Below are 19,965 nucleotides of genomic sequence, written 5' to 3' on the forward strand. Positions count from 1 at the left end.
AGACGTAGAGCATTTCCATAGCCCCAGATGACCCGCGCTTCCTTCTGTGGCTGTCCTTTCTCTCCCATGTGGCTGTCCTGTCCCCGTCTGCCTTTTCTAGATGGCTTTAATTTACTGGCACACATGGGAAACCCATGCACGTTGGGGCAGGTGGGTTGGTTCCTCTTTCCAGAGTGTGTATCCGACGGTATAGATATGTTACTGTTTGCTCGTCCCTTTAGCAGATACATGAGCATTTAAACGGCTCCTTTTATCCCCCCCCCCCCACGATGAATATTTGCTGCTATGAATAGTTTTGTGTCCCTGTGTGTTTTGATCTCAGGTAAATACAATTGCAGGGCCATTTGCCAGGAGTATGTTTACCAAATGCCAGACGACCATTTTGCCTTCCCACTGGAAATGTGAGAGACCCAGGAACTGTCCAGCCATGTCAACACTAGACACTGTGGTCAGGAGTGAAGGACCCACTTACACGGCCTTCCCTGTCACCGGGAGCCTATGTGCTGTTGCACTTGTTTCCCTTAAGAGCCCTCAAATGCTCAGATGTCGCTGCTGGCCTGTGAAACTGTTGAGAACATGGAGACCTTGAAAGATAAGTGAGTGACTCATGGGAAGGACATGGAGATTGGGATCCCTGTGTGGGAACTCATAGTGCCGTGAAGCTGTTCCACAAGCCAGCCTGGGATAGGACGGTGACAAGATTGCACGCCTGGAAGAAAGGATTCATCTGGGCTCTGTGGACAGACGGACTACACCCAGAGACCCTGACCTTTCACACAGACAGGCTGTGACAGTCTGTCTTAGAACAGCCTTGACGCCGGCGCCTCCCTAGAAACCCACGGTCCTTCCTCCTGTCTCTAGGGCTTTTTCACAGCCTCTAGAACACAGTTCCTCCCGGTGGGCACAGTTCTCAGGAAGGGTGGGAAGAGATGGAGGGAGGGAGAGAGGAAGAACCCGTGTCCTAAAGATTAGGGAACTAGGCACAGGCCCTAGGACAATGTCGGGGTAACAGTCAGACCTGAGCGGAAGAGATGCAGGAGGCGCTGGTTGCCCACTTACATGCTCATCACGGCTTCCTTCCCAGCTTCAACCAGACTGGAGTTTCAGCCCTTGTCAATGTACTTGGAGCCAGCCTTGTGCCAACCACTGCTCTCAGTTTTCCAAAGGACTTATAAAAGACGGCCAGGGCCACAGTCCCTGAACCAGCTCGATCCGTTACCATTGTACCTTAGCTGCAGTCAGCTTGCGATGGGAGTGACTTCTTGTCCTGCTGTGCTGACCAAATACTGATGGAAACTGCTTAGGAAAGAGAATGCTTATTCTGACCCAGGGTTTCAGGGGGGGGGCAGTCCATCATTCCGATATAGGATATGGGAGGGTGTGGTAGAGTTCCTTGCATGGCAGCCAGACCAGGAAGCAAAGGGCTCTGGTTAGGACCAGAACCGAGCAGAATCTCCATAGACCTGCCTGAAGCGACTTCCCTGCACCTGCTGGACTTCATGTCTAAATGGTCTTCAGACATCCAAAACAATGGCCCCCAGCTGGCAACCGTGATGAAACACATGGCCCTGGGTGGAGGTGTTTTGCGTTCACACTGTAATGAGTGTGGACAAGTCACTTGCCTCCTTCCTCTTCTGTACCCAAGGCTGACAATGCACCCCAAGAAGAGCTGCCTCAAGGAGGCAACCGTGCGTGAACTTGATACACCACTGTCAGGTCACCAACACAAGGCACCTCACTTTCCTCTTCTACTGAGTGACGAAGTTGTGCTGGATTTTGTAAAAACGAATAATAGTCTTGTCAAGTGTTCATGAGCGCACACAATAAACAATATCAAGTGACAACGCACAATTACTATTTCCTTCCCATTTGATTAGGATTTGTCTATCATCTGTCACCTACTTATCTGTCAGCTACCATCTGTCGCGATCACCCAAACCTTACTCTTTGTCTGCACCTCCCTGGTTTTTCCTTTTGTGGTCTAGAACCTGGGCTCCTAACACATCACAGGTCATTACTGTGTCTCCTCAGTGGCCTCCGGCTGGGTCAGATTCCATTGCCCGTGGTTTTTATGGTCTCCGAAGTTTGGGGGAGCATTAGTAGAGTATCCTTAATTTAGAACTTCAATTGTCTGCTGTATTCCTCATGACCACACTTGGGCTCTGAGTTCCAGAGAAGGAAGGCCACCGGAAGAGCCTTTCCCATCACAGATCCCTTTCCAGCTTAGTGAGGATGAGTTTTTGTTAATGGAAACCAAGACCTGCCCAGCTCAGGGGACAAGGAGCATGACCTTGGGCAGGGGAGTGGATCAGAACCTGCGACTCAGTGTGAACTAAAACCTCAAGGGAAGACCAAGAAGGGAGCTTTGGGTGCAGCTGGGGAGACCTCAGGGCAGGAAGTGGATGGAGGGGCAGTGAGAGAAGGACTGGAAGCCTCAGTCACTGACGAACGTCATAGGAGAAAGCTCAGAAAGACGGACAGCCAGCCAGGAGAGCAGAAGGACTCGCAGACATCGAGTGTGGATCACCAGTGGCATATGTCAGTGCAGCTAGAAAACTGAGGATCTGGGTGACCCTCAGGGCCTGTCTTCCATGACTAGGCAGTGGAGCAGCTCTCATCCTGCCTCAGAAACAGAGTCAGTACCTCAGGCACTCTGTGTCAGCTGGTAACCGTGGCTTGCTGGGTTCTCATTCCTGAAATATCATCGCCTGGCTGGGCAACAGGCTGCTTGTCTGGCTATGTGCTTGATGGTTTTGCCAGGAACTCTGAGCCTGCTATAGTCATAGGTGTAGCACTGATAATCAAAACCCAGAGACAGATATTGGGGTTCAAGCTGAGCATCAGGAAAGCAAAACCATCAAGCCACAAGGCTGGGAAACTGCAGAGTGAGCGCTGAGCCTCTGTCTCCTCTCATTTTGTAGTCCCCTTTAGTGCTGGGATTACAGGCATGTGACTCCCTAGTACTGGGATTAAAGGTGTGAGCCACCACCACATGAATCTGTTTCTGCACTGATCTCATGTAACCGAGGGTGGCCTTGAACTCACAGAGATGCATTTGCCTCTGTCTCCCAAATCCTGGGATTAAAGGTATGTGACACCATCACCTGGCTTCTAGAGGCTTAGCTTTACCCTCTGATATTTAGGCAAGCTTTATTTATTAAAACATAAACAAAACATAACTATATTTCACCTTTTTGTCTAAAATAAAAAGGTTATAACTAATATAAGAAAAACTATATACAATAAGTACAATAACTGTATACAATATATAAGCAATAAGTATATCTATTAGTACAACAATGTCTAGTCCATTTGCATTTGACAAATTCGGAGAAAATATTCCATTATCTTATCTTATCTTGGTGAGTTCAAAGATTTGTACCTAATTTTTACTTTCTATAGCAACTTCAATTACCATCCCAAGCTATATTTTGATACCTCTCAACCTTATATAGTTTACATTTCTTTAGTGAATTTCTTTTCTGAGTCTCATAAACAAGGAAAATTATAACTATAGCCATCTAGTCTTCAACTCCTTCAGAGACCCAGAGGGAAATAATATTAATTGAGTAAGGAGGAAGTGAGAAATGACCAAAACAGCTGGCTGCCTGGACAGTCACCCAAATTTCCTCTGCAATGTTGGGGCTTCCATCATTGGGCTAAAGGCCAGGAATATTTTAAAGATTTTTCTGTGAAGCCAGATATTCTGAAGGACTGTTCCCACTTTGTCTTGACAATGTTTGGCAATCACTCTCTTTTGTGTCCTGCTTGCCCAATTAGTACAACATAATATCAGTAGTTGAGGCAAGGGCATTTTCTTGCCCAGTGTCTTATTTCTGCCACAAAGAAAGTAAACTCCATGTGGAGTTTTCTTGATGCCCATTATCTTCTCTGAAGTAGATTGGTGCTACCAGGAGCAGACATGTCTCATTGTCATAAAAAAAAAAAGAAAAAAGAACCAATGTTATTAAAACATCTTAAATCCCATATTCTGTAGGTCTCTGATGTGTTTGAAGATGACCTATTTAAAATATATCTCTATTTGACTTTGAAAACATACCTAATATGGCTACAAGTTTGATTGTAATAGGTGACTAATTAACTAACCTGCATCTCCTTATTATTCTAAACAGTTGGCAATAATAACTTTCAAGGGCTAGAAATTTGCATTACATTGTTAAATGAGTTGTATAGTAGAAATGCATGTACAGTATGTTCTAACAAAATTAATCTCAAATTTGTATCAATATACAAAATTTGTATACAGTATACAAAAATCCAATCCAATGTAAAACATTAAAAACTAGTAGTTTCTTTTTTAAAAGTAGATTCAATAATCTGCCTTTTTATCTTATCCTACCTATATCCCTCTTTTCTCTTTTCAAAATAAGAACCTTGAATCTAGTTTTCTTTGTTTAGCCTTTTTTTTTCTGACCATTACCAATAACATCTTGTAAACAATCCCCCAAACAATGACAAATATCCATAATCCATTGAATGACCAAAAACCACCCACCCCACCTCTTGGGAATGTGGGCATTGTATTCTTAAATTTACTTCCTGCTGTCTGGGGGCAATCTTATCTTTAAGTGATCTTGAAAGGAAAAACCTGGGTTAATTATCAAATCCTCAGAGAGGTAGCTGTACCAATTTTTGTCCAGTCTGTATAATGGGAAAGTGCAGGGTTTGTCTCAAATTGTGGCTAGAGTAGTCTGTTAGGCTGGATCATCTCAGCTAGTCATTTTGAAATTGTTCTTATCTTTAGATGGTGTTTTTCAACTTAGTAGTGTTATCATAGTCCTGGATGAATCATCATTGTGGGCCCCATCCTACTTATGGAGACTTCAAAGATCACTGTTAGGCGTGCTCATAGTTCACTGCAGAAAACTGAGAGAGACTCTAACCCGAAATCATTTACAGCAAGGTAGATGAAACCTTTTTCTGGAATTATTTAGTACTCTATATGACCATTAATATAAAAAGTTTATTATATATTCATATATAAATATATATTATAAATGTTCTACCTTAAAAACTGTTAAAGGGTCAATATAAAATCAAGGGATTAAAAAAATCAAGGGATTATGAGATTAGTAACAATAAAATAGTTCTTAAATATTTGGGTTTTTTTCTGTCCCATATCAGGTGGCTCTTCTGACATGAGAACGATTTTAGATTTCACTTTAATAAGCATGCTTGGGTTTAGAGAAGGAAAGAGCCATACTCCAACTCCAAAGCCAGTTTAATCTTTAACTGGACTGGGACTCTACAAAGACTATTTGCATTATACATCTGTAGAGAACCGCAGAATCGAACATTTGGGAAGGTTTATGAACCTTTATCCTGTTGGAAATGTGATATACCAATAGGACAATTTACTATTTTGTGGGGAACATGTTTTTCTGAATGATTTCTTCAGCTGACTCATTTGTCCAGTGGTCTTCAGATTCCTTAGCTGGATACCTTTATTCTCCTGAAAAGACAGCAACGAAAGCCTACCCCAAACCTAATTTTGGGGAGATTTTCTTTTGGCGAGTTATATCTGATCAAATGAAAAGCATTTGCTACTTTTATATGTTGGGGAGGAGGGAGTAGAGGAAGCTGGAAGACTGTTCCTAAGACAGTGGTACACACACCATCTCTCCATTCTGGGCCTCAGTTCTCATCCGCAAATATGAGAGGTTAGAGTCAGACATGTATTTTTCCTCATTATTATTCTTCCTCCTCTACTCCTCTCTCTCTGTAGGTGGGTATGTGTTCATACGTGTGTGTACATCATGTGCATGTAGAAGTCAGAGATTGGGCAGGCAGTGGTGGTGCACACCTTTATTCCCAGCACTTGGGGAGGCAGAGGCAGACTGATCTCTTTGAGTTCAAGGCCAGCTTGGTCTATAAGAGCTAGTTCCAGGACAGGCTCCAAAACTACAGAGAAACCCTCGGGCTGATGAGGGAGGGGGACTTGATTGGGGGAGGGGGATGGAAATGGGAGGCGGTGGCGGGGAGGAGGCAGAAATCTTTAATAAATAAATAAATAAAATAAAAAGTAAATAAAAGTCATTTGCAACTGAATTGTTTCAAACTTTTGAGTTATGAATAAAGCCACTAAACTTTAAAAAAAAAAAAGGAAAAAGAAAGGAGAGAGAGAAAGGTTAATACTACATATCTCTATCCATTTTTCTGAATCAGGTCCTCTGATGGAACCTTGACTGGATGGCCAGTGAGTTGCCAGTGATACTCCTATTTTTGTGCCCCCACTGCTGGACTCACAGTTTTTTGTTTTGTTTTGTTTTTGGTTTGGTTTGGTTTGGTTTTTCAAGACAAGATTTCTCCATTCAATGGTCCTTGATCTCCAGGAACTCGCTCTATAGATCCAGCCGCTGGCCTCAAACTCAAAGACATCCACCTGCCTCTGCCTTGCAAGTGCTGGGATTAAAGGTGTGTGCTATTACTGCCCAGTTGAAAGTTACAACTATTAGGAATGCTGGGAAGGCAACTGAACACAAGTCCTCGTGTTTGGGTGGGGAGCACCTCACTGCTGAGCTACCATCCCAGCCCTCGTTATTTTCTTTGTTGACCTTTTATTCATTTTTTGTCCATATTAGATACTGAATCCATGGTCTGGTATACGCTTAGCCTTTATTCTCTTGTTGACTATGCCCTCAAACCTCAACCTTTTACAAGGTCATATTTGTTGAATTCTTAATCTTTAGTCATAAGTTATAACTAAGAATTGACAATCTTTTAAATTAGACAATTCAATGTAAAAACTATATGTGATTCCTGAAATGGCATCAGTATTTGTGTTGGTTTCTAATATTCTCTATTCCCATCCAAGCATGTATTTGCTATAATGAATTTACAGTAATAGATAGCCTAAGCACAAATTTATATTTGACTTTCTTGGTTACTGCTACACCAAGCATTGCTTTTCCCCTTCTACTTCTGACCTCTTTTTTCCCCCAGCTTCATCTACTGCAGTAATCAAAGTTAACAGCTTAATTTGCACTCTTAAACCAGGAAATACACACATGTCGAATTCGAATTCACATTTGGGGGATGTCCTGGTTTAAATTCTAGTGCTGTGATAAACACCACGAGCAAAAGCAACTTGAGAAAGAAAGGGCTTGTCTGGCTTACACTTCCACATCACAGTCCATCACCGAGGGAAGTCAGAACAGGAGCTCAGAAAGGAACCCGGAGGCAGGGCCTGATGCAGAGACCACAGAGGAACCAGGGAACACTGTGCCCTAGCTTGCTTCTTATAGCTTGCTCAATTTGCTCCTTTACACAACCCAGGACCACCTGCCCAGGAGCGGCACTGCCACAGTAACCTGGGTCCTCCCTCATCCATGATTAATCAGGAAAATGCCCCCACAGACTCCCTAAAGGCCAATCAAATGAAGGACGTTCTCAATTGACGCTTCCTCTTCCCAGATGACCCTGGCTGTATAAAGTTGACAAAAAACTGCCGAGCTCAGAGAGGAGGTCGCTGCTCCTTACTAAGTCGGGATTGTGCTCTATACTTTCCCCTGTGCCAGATGTTCTCATTTAGCCATGAGTGTGAACCTCCATCTACCAAGAGATAAGTGCTGATTCTTTTGGACAGGCGGGTAATTACAAGGTATGGATGAAGGTCTCACCGTCTTATCCATCCCTTGCTGCCTGGGGACTGCTGTTGTTTCTAGCTTTTCTTTCTTCCCCAAAAAGCAGTACTCCCTTAAACATTCAGAATAAATGCATCGCTGCAAGTATAAAATCCCAGAAGTTGTATTTCTGGATAGAAAGGTATATCCTTTTTATTCACCAAAGCAGCTATAAGAATTTATACCTACTCAGGCAGAACTGAGAGCCACCCACCCTCATCTTCCACAGCCTCAATAACACCAGCATTTAGGCATCTTCTTAGTGTTTGCTCATCTGATGGATGAGCTATGGTACCTCCGTGCTACCTTAATTTGCATTTTCCTGGCTAGAAGTTATGCGGAACATCTCTTTATATATCTATTGGCTCTTTAGATTTTCTCTTCTATCCATGATTATTTCCACATTTTTCTCTCTTGGGGTTGTCTTTTCAATGAGGGTATATTGAAGCTCAGTGTAAGAAGAATACCAATTGACAGAATAGCTGAGAAAAGCAACTTGAGGTGCAAGAGGTTTATCGTGGCTCACAGTTTTAAAGTTCACAGTCCAACATGGCAGGGAAGACATGGTGGCTGGAGCAGCTTAGACCATGGTGGTGGGAACCACTGGTTTGTGGTAGTGTAAGTTTGCAGTGTGGCTTTATATATATGCTTGAAGCTCAGGAAAAAGAGACGGGACCAGAGAGAGCTCCTAGGTACCCAGCTCTATCAGCCATATCTCCTATCCTACAGGTTCAACAACCGCCCCTTCCCAAAGAGCATAACCAGTTTGACCAAGTGTTCAAACACAGGAGCCCATGGGGAACATTAGACTCAAACTTTCATGCCTTCTGCTATATGTGGTAAAATACTCCTCCCCAGTCTATTGCCTTTGACTTATAGTAGCATTGTTTTATAGCTATAGGGTCTCACCACATAGCACCAGCCAGCTTGGAACATGTTATGTAGCCCAGGTTGACCTCAAACACATCCTTCTGCCTCAGCCTCCTATAAACCACAGTGTTGAAATAGGAGCGGCGGGGCTGCGTCCCCAACACCCCGGCCGCTTGGCTAGCTCATGCCCGAAATAACAACACACAAACTGTATTCATTTAAAGAACTGCTTGGCCCATGAACTCTAGCCCTTACAGGCTAATTCTCGCACCTGGACTAGCCCATTTCTAATAATGTGTGTAAGCACCCCAAGGTGCGCTTACCGGGAAGATTCTAGCCTACATCCATCTTCATCACGTGTGCCTCAGAGAGCAGAGCTATCGCGTCTACCCGGGAGAGCTGAGCATGGCGTCTCTGCTCCAGCAGAGCTGACGGGTCTCTCCGGGAGCAGAGCAGAGTCTGACCCCACTTCCTCTTCCGCCCAGAATTCTATTCTGTTTACTCCTCCCATCTATGTTCCAAGCCATGAGGCCAAGCAGCTGGTTTATTATAACTTAACCAATGAAATCAACAGATTGATATATGACACTCCCACATCACCACAGTGCCAGGATATCTTTTTCTTAATGGCATCCCTATACTCTGTTTTGTTCAAAAACATTTCCCAGCTTATAAGTTATATAATTTTGTTTCCTTCTCATTCTTTTCTTACCTAAACATATACCCTCTCTGTAACTATCTACTTAACATAGGCCCCAGCATTACTTTCTTTTATGGATATAGCTGAACTTTGTATGCTATATAAATCTCTGGTCTCAGGATTCAGGAACCCCCCCCCCCGCAACCCCTGAGACAGGTTCTCTGTAACTTTAGAGCCTGTTCTGGAACTAGCTCTTGTAGACCAGGCTGGCCTAGAACTCACAGAGATCCTCCTGCCTCTGCCTCCCAAGTGCTGAAATTAAAGGAGCGTGCCACCACTGCCCGGCTGACTCAGTGACTCTTAAGAGGTGCCTGGGAGGTCTGCGAAGTGGGACAGAATTTCGCCTCCCCAGTGACATCACTGTTCCCCCTTTGTTATTCTACAAAATGTGCTTTAAGGGAAGCTCTGGTTTGGACAAGGTACTCTGGGCGTAAAGGAAGTCCAAAAGCCTCTTTCAGGTGACCCAGGATCCTTCTAAGCCTGGTATTCTCTGACGTAAGAAGGGAATGTTGACAACAGGGCTGGGTAACTTCACCCTACAATGTAGTCTTAGCTAGAGCTTGGCGCACATCGGGTATCAGAATCACAGTGTGGTAGCAGGGAAGGGACCTTGGCAGCCTGGAGTTTAGAATGAGCCCTGGTGTTTGAACTTCTGCCAGACCACGTGACTCAGAGTCCCTGGGGCGCAGGGTCTAGGCACTGGTATATTTTAAAATCTGGTGACTCTAACAGGCAGCTAGGGCTGAGAGCTGCTTCTCCAGTTCAACCCCGTCAGTAACGTGAAAGTTGTCTCAATGGCCATCCAGAGTTCCAGCTAGAAGCCACACTTTCACTTCCTCTTCTCCGTCTTGATTACATCCCTGAACCTCCAGGAGTTGATGGGAATGGCTGCCTGAATGCCAGGAGGCTTTGTGCATGGTGGGCTTTGTATGGAGGCTGAGTCCTCAAGTCACAGGTGTCTAGACCTTGTTCTGCCTCACAGAACTTCTAAGGAGCGGGGTCATGAAGAACGAACTTGGATAAAAGGCATTTCTATGAACGGAGACTCGCAGGTAGGAGCTTCCTGCAGGGACGCTCACTGCAGCACAAGAGCAGGAAACCCGGCAGGCTGTGCTCTGGGCCGGCGTTTCAATTGTCCCACGAACAATCAAGAAAGCCTGGATGGACAAAAATGTGTTCAGCACACTCCTCCAGAGCAGTGTGTGGCCACCTGGGCGTGGCACTGGGGGTTGCAGGCAGGGAGAGGGCAGCCAGGTTTGGGGTAAGATGCTGAGGGGTCCTCAGAGTTGGCTCAGCCTGCCTTACCTTCTGACCTCCTCCCCTCTCTGCCCGCAGGAATGAGACCGTGCTGCACCAATTCTGCTGTCCTGCTGCTGACACCGAGCAAAAGCCTGCCTGCTCCGACCTGGCTTCCCAAAGGTGCGAACTGGACCTTCCTCCCTCCCCTGCCAATCTCCTTCCTCTCTGAGCCCAGCATCGAACACTAGCTGCTTTGGCCTCTTGCTAGTCTTGTGTGGTCTGTTTGCTTTTCTCTGCCTCCCCATCCTCCCATCCCTCTTCCCTTCCTCTGGCCCTACGTGAGTGATTCCTGCTTTTCAAGGTCATCATACCCCATTGCTCTAATCCCAGCCATGTTCTGAGCATCTTGTGTAAATTATGGATTTGGCAAAGAAGAGAGATGAATTTGACTCTACATTTATGTGTATTCCTTGCGATAGGGGGGCTGGGCTCAGCGGATGCTCAACGGGTGCACACTGCCTGGCCTTCCTGTGGCAGATTCGGGTTTTTTTTTTTCCCAATCTTTCTCCTTCCAAAAAGGGGCCAAGGAGACTGGCTTTAATTTTAAGGATTTCTCAGCCCTCACTGAGCTGGCTGACAACCCAGAGAACAAGAGCAGTGGTGACACAGTGGGGCTTGGTGTCACTGCCCTGTGCTGTCCTCATTCTGTCTAAGCCAATCACAGTCCCTCATGCCTTCCATGGCCTCATGGTCCTTGTGGTCGCTGTGCTTTCACCACACCGGCCCCTCTGTTTTCTCGCTCCCTCCCGCCTTGTGCTTTTTTAGTGGCCTTTCTCCTCACCCATCACTCTCGCCTCCTCCCAGCTCTGCTCTTCTCTCCGTCTCTGCCGATCTCTCTCCTTGCATTTCTCTTCCCTTCACAACACTTGTGTTCTGGCCCCATCTCCAGTCTCCAGACGTAGGAATTACCTGAGCTCTTTGACACCCCGGCCCGCGGGCTCCTCATCCGTTTAGTAATGGTGGGTCTGCCTAGAAAGGAGCACTTACATGTAACATCACTGAACTCCGAGTCGCTCAGTGAGGCAGAGCTGGCAGGTGACCCTCCCTGTTGCCAGTGAGTGGACAGTGAGGTCAGATGAGTCACGGACAGTCACAGAACAAAGACCCACACCTGGGCTTGAACTTGGGGTCTTAAACTCCCAATACTTACCATTTTCACATTTGAGATTGGATGATTCTATGATTGTGTCCCCTTTCTTTCGTTGGGAAACAATGAGGAATATAAAAAGGTACACACATGCACATGTGCACGTGCTCATGCACACACACACACACACACACACACGGAAAGGCATTGCTACTCAAGAGGAGGCCACTGGGAAAAAGGCAGAGACGAGGGGAGGTGGGACCAACAGAGGGCTACTTAGTCAGGGTCCTTAAATCCAAGGCTTAGAGGAGGGGTTCCCTGAAGCTAGCCAGGCTGGAGTAGGGGAGATAAGGGGTAGGGCCAAGTATACCTGGGTTTGCAAGGTCTCTGCCACATTTGGGGCCAAGTCCAGGGGTATAAGACCCACAAGGCTCATTTGGATCCTTGAGAACCCTTTGCCCCATCCAGCAGAGCATTAGGGATAACACCAAAGAGAAAACAGAGCAGAGTTCGGGGGGCACACGGGTGGCACAAGACAGAGGGCTCTGACTTCTTCCTGTGGACTGTCCCTGTTGGGTCAGCAGAGGAGGAGGGTGCCTCCCACCCCGGCAGTCATCTGGGTTTTCCGTGAACACTGTGCTGGTACCGTCTAAGGACAGGGCTTCCTTGGTGAGGTTGAAAAGGGACATTGAGGCCCAGGTGTGGCAGACTCTTCCCTGCCTCCCTTCCACCCTCATGCTCTTCCGTGTTCTGCTACATGGCTCCCCTGGGGCACCATGTCCAGCAGCAGCAGCAGGAAGGGGTTCAGTACCCCTGCAAAAACTGAAGGTTGTTTTCAAGGCTTGGAGTAGATACTAGGAAAACCCATCTCTTATTTCCCAGAAAGTTTGCTGGGTCTTTTCTGGAAGCTCAGACAATAGACTTAGAGACTGGATATCCCAGAGGAAGAAGGTGGGAAGCTCTCAGGAATGTCCCAGGAGCACTCTCAGGTCCTGCCCTTTCTGCGCGGACCAGCAGTCATCCCAGGTCAGTGGACTATCTCCTGATTTCAGCTCTACCCCTGTCTGTCTGGTTTATAGTTTCCTATAGTCTGCTTTATCTATCGATCTGATAAGATAACAGCTTCTTGGATCCTTTGGGAGGACTACTCAACGATTAATGTGTCAACTTGTCTGTCTGTTGCTGGTTTCTGGGGACACTCCAAACTACCACAAGTTTTCTCTGTTAGACTCCCAGCATCTGTTCCTGACCCTGTCACTGATCCCCGCATAGCCTTTATCCCTTTTCCAGGACCAGGCAACACACCTCACAGACAACATACTGAACTTCCAGAGAAGGCTGAGTGAAAGTCAAAGGCCAGGCAGAGAGTCTAGCACAGGGGGATCAGGCCAACCCCTAAAATCCATAGCCAGACTGGTTTCCTACCAGCTCTGTCGTCTCCAGAGGACCTGTGGAGATAAACCAGCTGGTCTCTACAGAAGACTTGGTGTAACAGAGGACCCAAAACCAGTAAACAAGATCTTCTAGTCGATTCTGGAAGCTCCTCCTCTTCTTCCTCTGCTTTCCAGCTGAGGTCAAGGTCAACACAAGTTGGTAGCAACTCATTCTCCCCCCTCACCCCCCCCATACCCCACTCCATACTGCAGGGGTGAGTCGGGGACCGATCTGTTTCTTAGTCCCTGGGCTCTTGTCCTAGGAGATGCAAGAGCAGTTTACCTATCTGCCCAGTTGTGTGAGCCTGAGGCCAACACTAGACAGAAAGCCACAGGGGTCTGGAGGGATCCCCACTGGCTCCCAAAGAAGCAGAGGATCCCAGTCATAGGGAAGGAAGGAAGAAGAAGCTTCCCCGGGACTCCAGAGAAGCAGCTGGTAGCTGTGTCAGGGACAACCCTCGAGCCTGGAGCCTGCCAGTGCTGCTTGTTGGAGAGGTACAACCGAAACTGAGTACGTCTGTGAGCTTGTCTGTGGAGGGGAGGCCAGGGACAGGCACCGAGGAGTCAGATGCACAGGAGCACTCGTGGACTGGCAGAGGGTGCAGAACGAGAAGAAGAGGCAGGATTATAGTGGGCACCAATGAGATTGACTCCCACACTGTTCAGGCATACAACCTGTGCCTGCCAGCCAGGGAAGTAAACCGTCAAGTGGGTGCTTGGAGACCTAGAGGAGCCCTGACTTAGCATTGCTGTGGCCAGGCAGGAAACAGCAGCTATGTGCAAGGCTCTCCCTCTCCCCCCCCACCCCTGGCTGGTGGGGGGAGGGCATGGACACAAACCTGGTCCTGGCCCCTCCCTACCTCCTCCTCCTCACTACTGTGATGACAGGGTTGTGCTCTGGGAGCTGAATAAGCTTGTAATTGCAGCCACAGGCCCAGTGACATTCAGAACAATGGATGACCCAAGAGCTGGCCAGCAGCCTCCCAACAGCTCTTGGAATTGCAGCCCACTTCTCTGTGTGGGTGGTAATGGGACTAGATGGGGACTATCGGCTTCTATTAGAGCAGCCGAAGGTGGGTTGCTGGAGAGGCAGATGGCAGAGGGAACCCAGCAGAAGGAAGAGGGACCCACAGCGGGAGAGCCTGGAGCCCCAACATCCTGAAGAGAGAGTCCTCGCTTGGTTCCTGCTCCTTCCCCATCGCCGCCCCCCTTATTCCAGGCAATCATCCCTGCATACCCATGTATCTGTGAGACAGATGTGAGGTCCAAGTGCAGACTAGGACTCTAGGTATCTTGGCAAAAAGATCATGACTAGCAAAATCTGGTCCTAACTCCTAACTAACTGCTACCTTGGACTAGCAACTCCAAGTCCTAACTTTCTCCCTGGATGCTGACATGGGATTTTTTCTCCTAGAGCTCAAGAAAGTCCTTTTAGCCATTTCATTTGATCTTAAAGAACATATATCTCCTTTTAGAGGTCTAGTGGATTCAGAAATAGAGAGAGAAAAATGAAACTGCTGTACAGTCACACAGCATTAACTACTGATAATGAGTGGACAACCTGCCACGGTTTTGTTTCTCTATGCCTTGGGTTGTGCATTTTCCCACCATTAAAAAAAGAAGAAAGAATCTTTCAGCCTGAATTCTCCCCTGGTCTGCACCGCTAGCATATCCAGGGCCTCCAGTCCTAGCCAGGCTGCCCATCCCACCACACATGACTTGAGTCGTGACTCACATGCCTTACCTGGGAACCAGCTGACCAGTGATGCCTCCAGCAGGTCCTGGAGATCTGTAGGATGCTGAACTGGTTTGATACCCTTCAGGCAGCATCTTTCTGGAAAAGCTGCCAGGGAGATCCTGCCTGGGGAAACCCCTAATCCATCACCTCCATCCTTCCCCCAGCTGGCCGTAATGGGCCTGAAACAGATCAATGGACCAGCTTGTGTTTACTAGGCAATTACAGTTCTCACGTGCCTGTTCCTTTAGTCACTGGGGCCCTGTCAGAGGCTTCCTGAAACCCACCCCACTCACAGATTTAGACAAGCCGAAGTACCATCCAGGTCACACTGCCGGGGCATCTTCCCACGATATCCTTCGAGGTGCATGCTGCAGCTCCCCCAGCCTGCTGGGTGCTGGCACTAGGGCCTCGGTGTTCTCACACCAAGATGGCAGTGCATGGCAGAGGAGGCCAAGAAAATTGCTTATCTCCTTCAGGGGTCCTGTGGCTACGTGGAAGAACACTTTGGGAGCCCCGAACCTGTGAAAATCCTTCAGTGTCCTATCCTGACATGGCACAACTGACCCACTGGGCCTCAGGTAGGGACTGAAACCTCCCACTACGGAAGTGTGGGACAGAGCAAGGAGTTGACCAGGGAGGTCTAGTCCTTCTCACTGGGGCTTCTAAGTACCCCAGAGATAGCATTCACCTGGGCCTAGGAGCCGTGTGAAAGGGTCAGAAGCATCAGGTCTTGAAGGTGAAGAAGTTCTGCCCAAGGACCTGTGTGGCCTCCCTTCTGGTCCCATCAAAAGCCCATTCGTGATCTTCCAGAACAGAATGAATGCCCCAGGGGTGCCTTGCTGTTTCCACAGTGCTCAACACAGTCTTCCTGGCCTTCTGGTGAAGCTGTTTAAATTTCATTTACTAAAACTGACTTGTGTGGGTCCTCAGGGTGCTCTTTTCAAGGTCCTGGGAGCAGCCTTTCCTTGGGGGCTTGAAGATTTTCTAACCCACAATTTCTTGAGATCTGTTTTGCTTCCCTTCTGAAAGACTCTCTTACTGATTCATTTATCAGTTAACCTTTCACCCGCCCATAAAGATAATTTATAATTTCTACAATGGCACCTAATGCTGGATGGAAAAAATAAAAGCAAAAATTTTTTTAAATGATTTTTTTTTGAGACAGGGTTTCTCTGTGGCTTTGGAGCCTCTCCTAGAACTAGGTCTAGTAGACCAGGCTGGCCTTGAACTCACAGAGATCCACCTGCCTCTGCCTTCAGAGTGCTGGGATTAAAGGTGTGCGCCACCATTGCCCAACTCAATTGTTGTTTTTTTTTAATCAAACCAAGAATGGGGGGAAGGAAAATAAAAAGAAGGAATAATCTATAGCAAGACTGATTAATTGTCTCAGGCATTCTGAAGGCTTGAAATTAGAGGCTTAAAATGCTTTACGACAGGAGGCTTCTGGAGATTTCTTTTGAGGTGACTTAAAGGGACATAGTAGATGTGCATAGGTGGTGCATGCCTGTAATTCCAGTATACCAGAGGCTGTGGCAAGGACGTCAATAGCTCAAGACCAACCTGGGATACATAGGAAGATCATGTCCAATGAAAACTAAAAATGGCAACTCTTGCTGAAGAGACCAAGAAGGCCAACATGTAGGGAGGGGAGACAAAGGTGTGAAGAGAATCCACGCACTGATGGAAAGGGACAGGAGGGCTCGGGGACTCTACTGGAGTTGTGACCTGTCATGTACCTTCCAGCTAGGAAGGTTCCAGCTGATGTACAATTGAGGTCCCCAGAAACCCAGAACTTTTGACATCCCTTCTCCGTGCTTCAGTTTCTCCAGTATGACATGTAGGATGCGCTGTCAAACCCCAGCCTTTGTCCGAGGAGTGTCCGAGGACACTCTTTCACTCCTGATCCAAGGACACACGTGATTGGAAGAGGGCTGAGGAGGCTGCCCCTCACCTTTCACCCTCAAGAAGTGCCCGGGATACATCTTCAGCCACATGCTTCTCAGTACTTAAGTGGCAGCCTAAGTACCCTCCCTACTGACTGTGGGAAAGAATTCTGTGTCCCCCTCAGAGAAGAAGGCCAGGAGCATAGAAGCTTCAGAGGTGAAGACCAGAGTTGTTCGAAGACAGCAGCAGGCAGTGGCAGCCATGAGCCCTGTTTCTTCTTGTTTGTGTTTAAATATTGCTTTGGTTGGACCACAGGTACCAGCACCCACACAGACTGGGAAGCTCTATGTTCCCATCACGCTCTATGTCCATATCAAAGCTTGGAAGGTGTAGAGAGTCAGTCAGAGCTCCTCGGGTCCCTCGGGGAACTATCTTACCAAATGTATTCATAAGAGATTCATGAATCATATTGGCATGAGTTGGCTAATTTACAAAGTCATCTTACTTAGCAGGATCCTGTTCACCAACCACTGAAAATGAGTCCCCCCTTCTCTCCAGGGTAAAAGATGATCCCCAGAGGGTTTTGGTGCCTCCCAAAGGCAGGAAGTAGTGAAGTGCTGAGCTATAGGAGACAGATGCTGGGAGACTCCATGACATTGTGGTGAGGAGCAGGTGACAGTGCTGACTAGGACAACTCAAACACAAGTCCAAATCAAGGCCTGGTGCTTACAAACTCTAGCCTTGGTTAAGTGACTTGATGTTTCTTACCCTCACTGGTATGAGGCAGGGATAGTGGGAGCTCTCATCTTTGGAGTGTTTGGGGGGGCATTAAATATGATGATGAGTTGGAAAGATGCCAGACATGTCCTAAGAACTCAATGAATGCTAGCTGCTGTGGCTCTCTATGTCCTAGAGAGCCACAAATTAGCAGCGGACACATGGCTTGGGGGATACATCTCAGGTACCAAGCATAACATTCTCTGTGCTGGACCCCTCAGAGAGAGGTCCTCTTGTAGGCTTAGGAGGTGATGGGCTCACAGGCAGAAAACCTCATCCAAATTTCTCACCTATGACTAATGGGGTACTGGCTGAAAAGAGTCCAACATTCAAGACAGGCTCTAAATAAGGGGATCAAAATGCTGCAGAGATCATAAAAGGGGGTGTCCCAAATGAACGCCAGGGAATTAGAGCAACAGATTGGGGGATTTTTCTCAACATCAGGCAGGACACGGAGAGGTTAAACCATGCCTGAGATGTCACCATGGAAGCTGGGATGATTTAGAGAGCTAGGCATTGTATCAGAAAAGTCTCCTTGCCAGCCCAGAGCTCGCCTGTCTGCTCCTCGGAAATGAGAAATCAATTGGATCTCAAGGGTTTATGGTTCAGTCCTGCCCCCACAGCTGCTGAGCCAGCTGGGGTCTCCAAGGCTTCCTCCCAAAGTCAATATGTAGTGGAGAGGTTTGGGACAATGCCCATCGTCTCAGATGCCACAGCGCCTGGCATCCCTTCCCACTGGGACTGAGGGAAATAGTGGAGCCTGTCTGATATCGTAGCTTGTGTTTCCCACTGGAGCAAGAAAGACCAGGCTGGGACAAAAAGCCTCGCAGGAGGAAAACTAAACGGAAGTCCAGGAACACAGTGAAGAGTCTTGCTCCATAGTTACGGCGGTGTTAGAACCCAGGTCCTACCCTGCTGGTGATCCTGAACATCCAACTCTGCAGAGTCCAGCAGTAATTAGTTTGGTGTCTTAACCACAGCATCTGATAGAAACACTTCAGGGAGGAAAGATTTGTTTTGGCTCGTGGTTTCCAAGGGTTTTCAGTTCATCATGGAGGGAACAGTATGGCGGAGCAACACATTTCATGGCACTGGAAGCTTTTGTGGGGGTTGTTAAAATTATGGTGAGATGGGGAGCTGCAAAAGAGGCTGAGTGTATCCTCCAAAGGCCTGCTCCTAGTGTCTCCCCTCTGCAGGCTGGGCCCTGGCTCTTCGAGTCTCCTGTCTCGGTTACTTTGACCGCCGTTGTGTCAAAATACCCTGACAGATGCAATGTAAAGAATAAATTTGGCTCCTAATTTGAGGTTCGGGTCCATGTGGTGGGGAAATCCCAGCAGCAGGAGGCTGAGGCAGCAGGCCTCATCGCACCCAGAGAAACATGAAGTGTGCCCAGCTCCCCTTCTCCTTCTCATAGTCTAAGATCCCAGCCCAGAGAATGGTGAGAGAACTCTCCCCTCAATTGCTCTAATCAAACAATCCCCCGTGGGCCTGCAGAGAAGTCCATCTCCATCTGAGTCAAGACCTCACCACATCGACAACCGAGATTCGCTGGCTGTCACAGCTCCACAGTACCCCCGGCAGAGGGCTAAGCACTCAAACTCTGAGTCTGGGGGTGGCATTGGCAATTCAAACCAAAGCAGGTACCAGGCTACAGTTTTCAACAGGTCCCTGGGTCACATTTTCCATGGAAGAGACCTGTTAGGGACTGGTGGTCATACTGAGGCTGAGAGCAGCTTCCTTCCTCGGAAATAGCTCAGGGACATTGAAGTAGGGGTGAAGTGGATGACCCGGGTTGGAACAGGAAGAGAGCACCATGAAGGGGCTCTACAGGTTAGAGGATACAACCCCTTGCCCTGTCCCATGAGTGAGTCATGTGCACAAGGTGTGGGTAGTCACCCTGACAAGCTCTGTGAAGGGTTCTAGTGGGTGAGGCCATTAAGTCCTCGGCATCAAATGCTGGGATTGTCACACAGTGTGTACACAGCTGGAAATCTTAAGTGCCGCATGAACCAGCTGAGACACAACATTGGGCTAAATGTTCCGGGAAGGCTCTGGAGGCTTGTCGTAAAGCTCAGGGAGACAAGGGTGTTGGAAGGTAGGAGATTCCTCCTCCTGGGATAAGAGAACTAACTGACAGAGGAGGCAAGACAAGGCCAGGGGTGCGGAGTGCATCTGAGCTGTCCAGCAGGCACTGAGAAATAGGACCATGTGAAGTTGTGCTGTGTGGTGACAAAGGGCAGAGGAGGGTCTCAGACAACCCATCATGATTATGACATGCTTATGACATGCATGAAGACTTCAGTGTCAATGAATGTAAGAAACAAGGTCAGCTTGGGATCAAGGAGAGAAAATGTCCAAAGGAGGCATCCAGACAAGCTACCTGGAGTGTCATAGGACATGGCAGTCACTGCACAGATAAAGCAGGAACTTCCAGCCTACCACCAAGACTAGCCAGCTGTGGCCATCTTGATAAATGACCTGGGCATGATAGGCCTGGGTAGGGCGAAGGCTAGAGCCCAGACAAGAAGTTATTA

General features: G+C 47.6%; 1 protein-coding gene across 1 annotated transcript in view; it reads left to right on the plus strand.

Annotated features, from left to right (window-relative positions):
- The window catches only part of Iqsec3 (IQ motif and Sec7 domain ArfGEF 3), a 100,003-nt gene that overhangs the window by 22,375 nt on the left and 57,663 nt on the right, over window positions 1-19,965 (plus strand). Inside the window, exon 2 of the mRNA XM_050164093.1 lies at window positions 10,549-10,632. Within this exon, the coding sequence (XP_050020050.1) occupies window positions 10,549-10,632 (84 nt within the window). The remainder of the gene's footprint in view (window positions 1-10,548; window positions 10,633-19,965) is intronic.

This window comes from Alexandromys fortis, unplaced genomic scaffold (assembly GCF_014885135.2).
Source record: "Alexandromys fortis isolate MF-2015 unplaced genomic scaffold, M_Fortis_MF-2015_v1.1 scaffold_150, whole genome shotgun sequence".
NCBI lineage: Eukaryota > Metazoa > Chordata > Mammalia > Rodentia > Cricetidae > Alexandromys > Alexandromys fortis.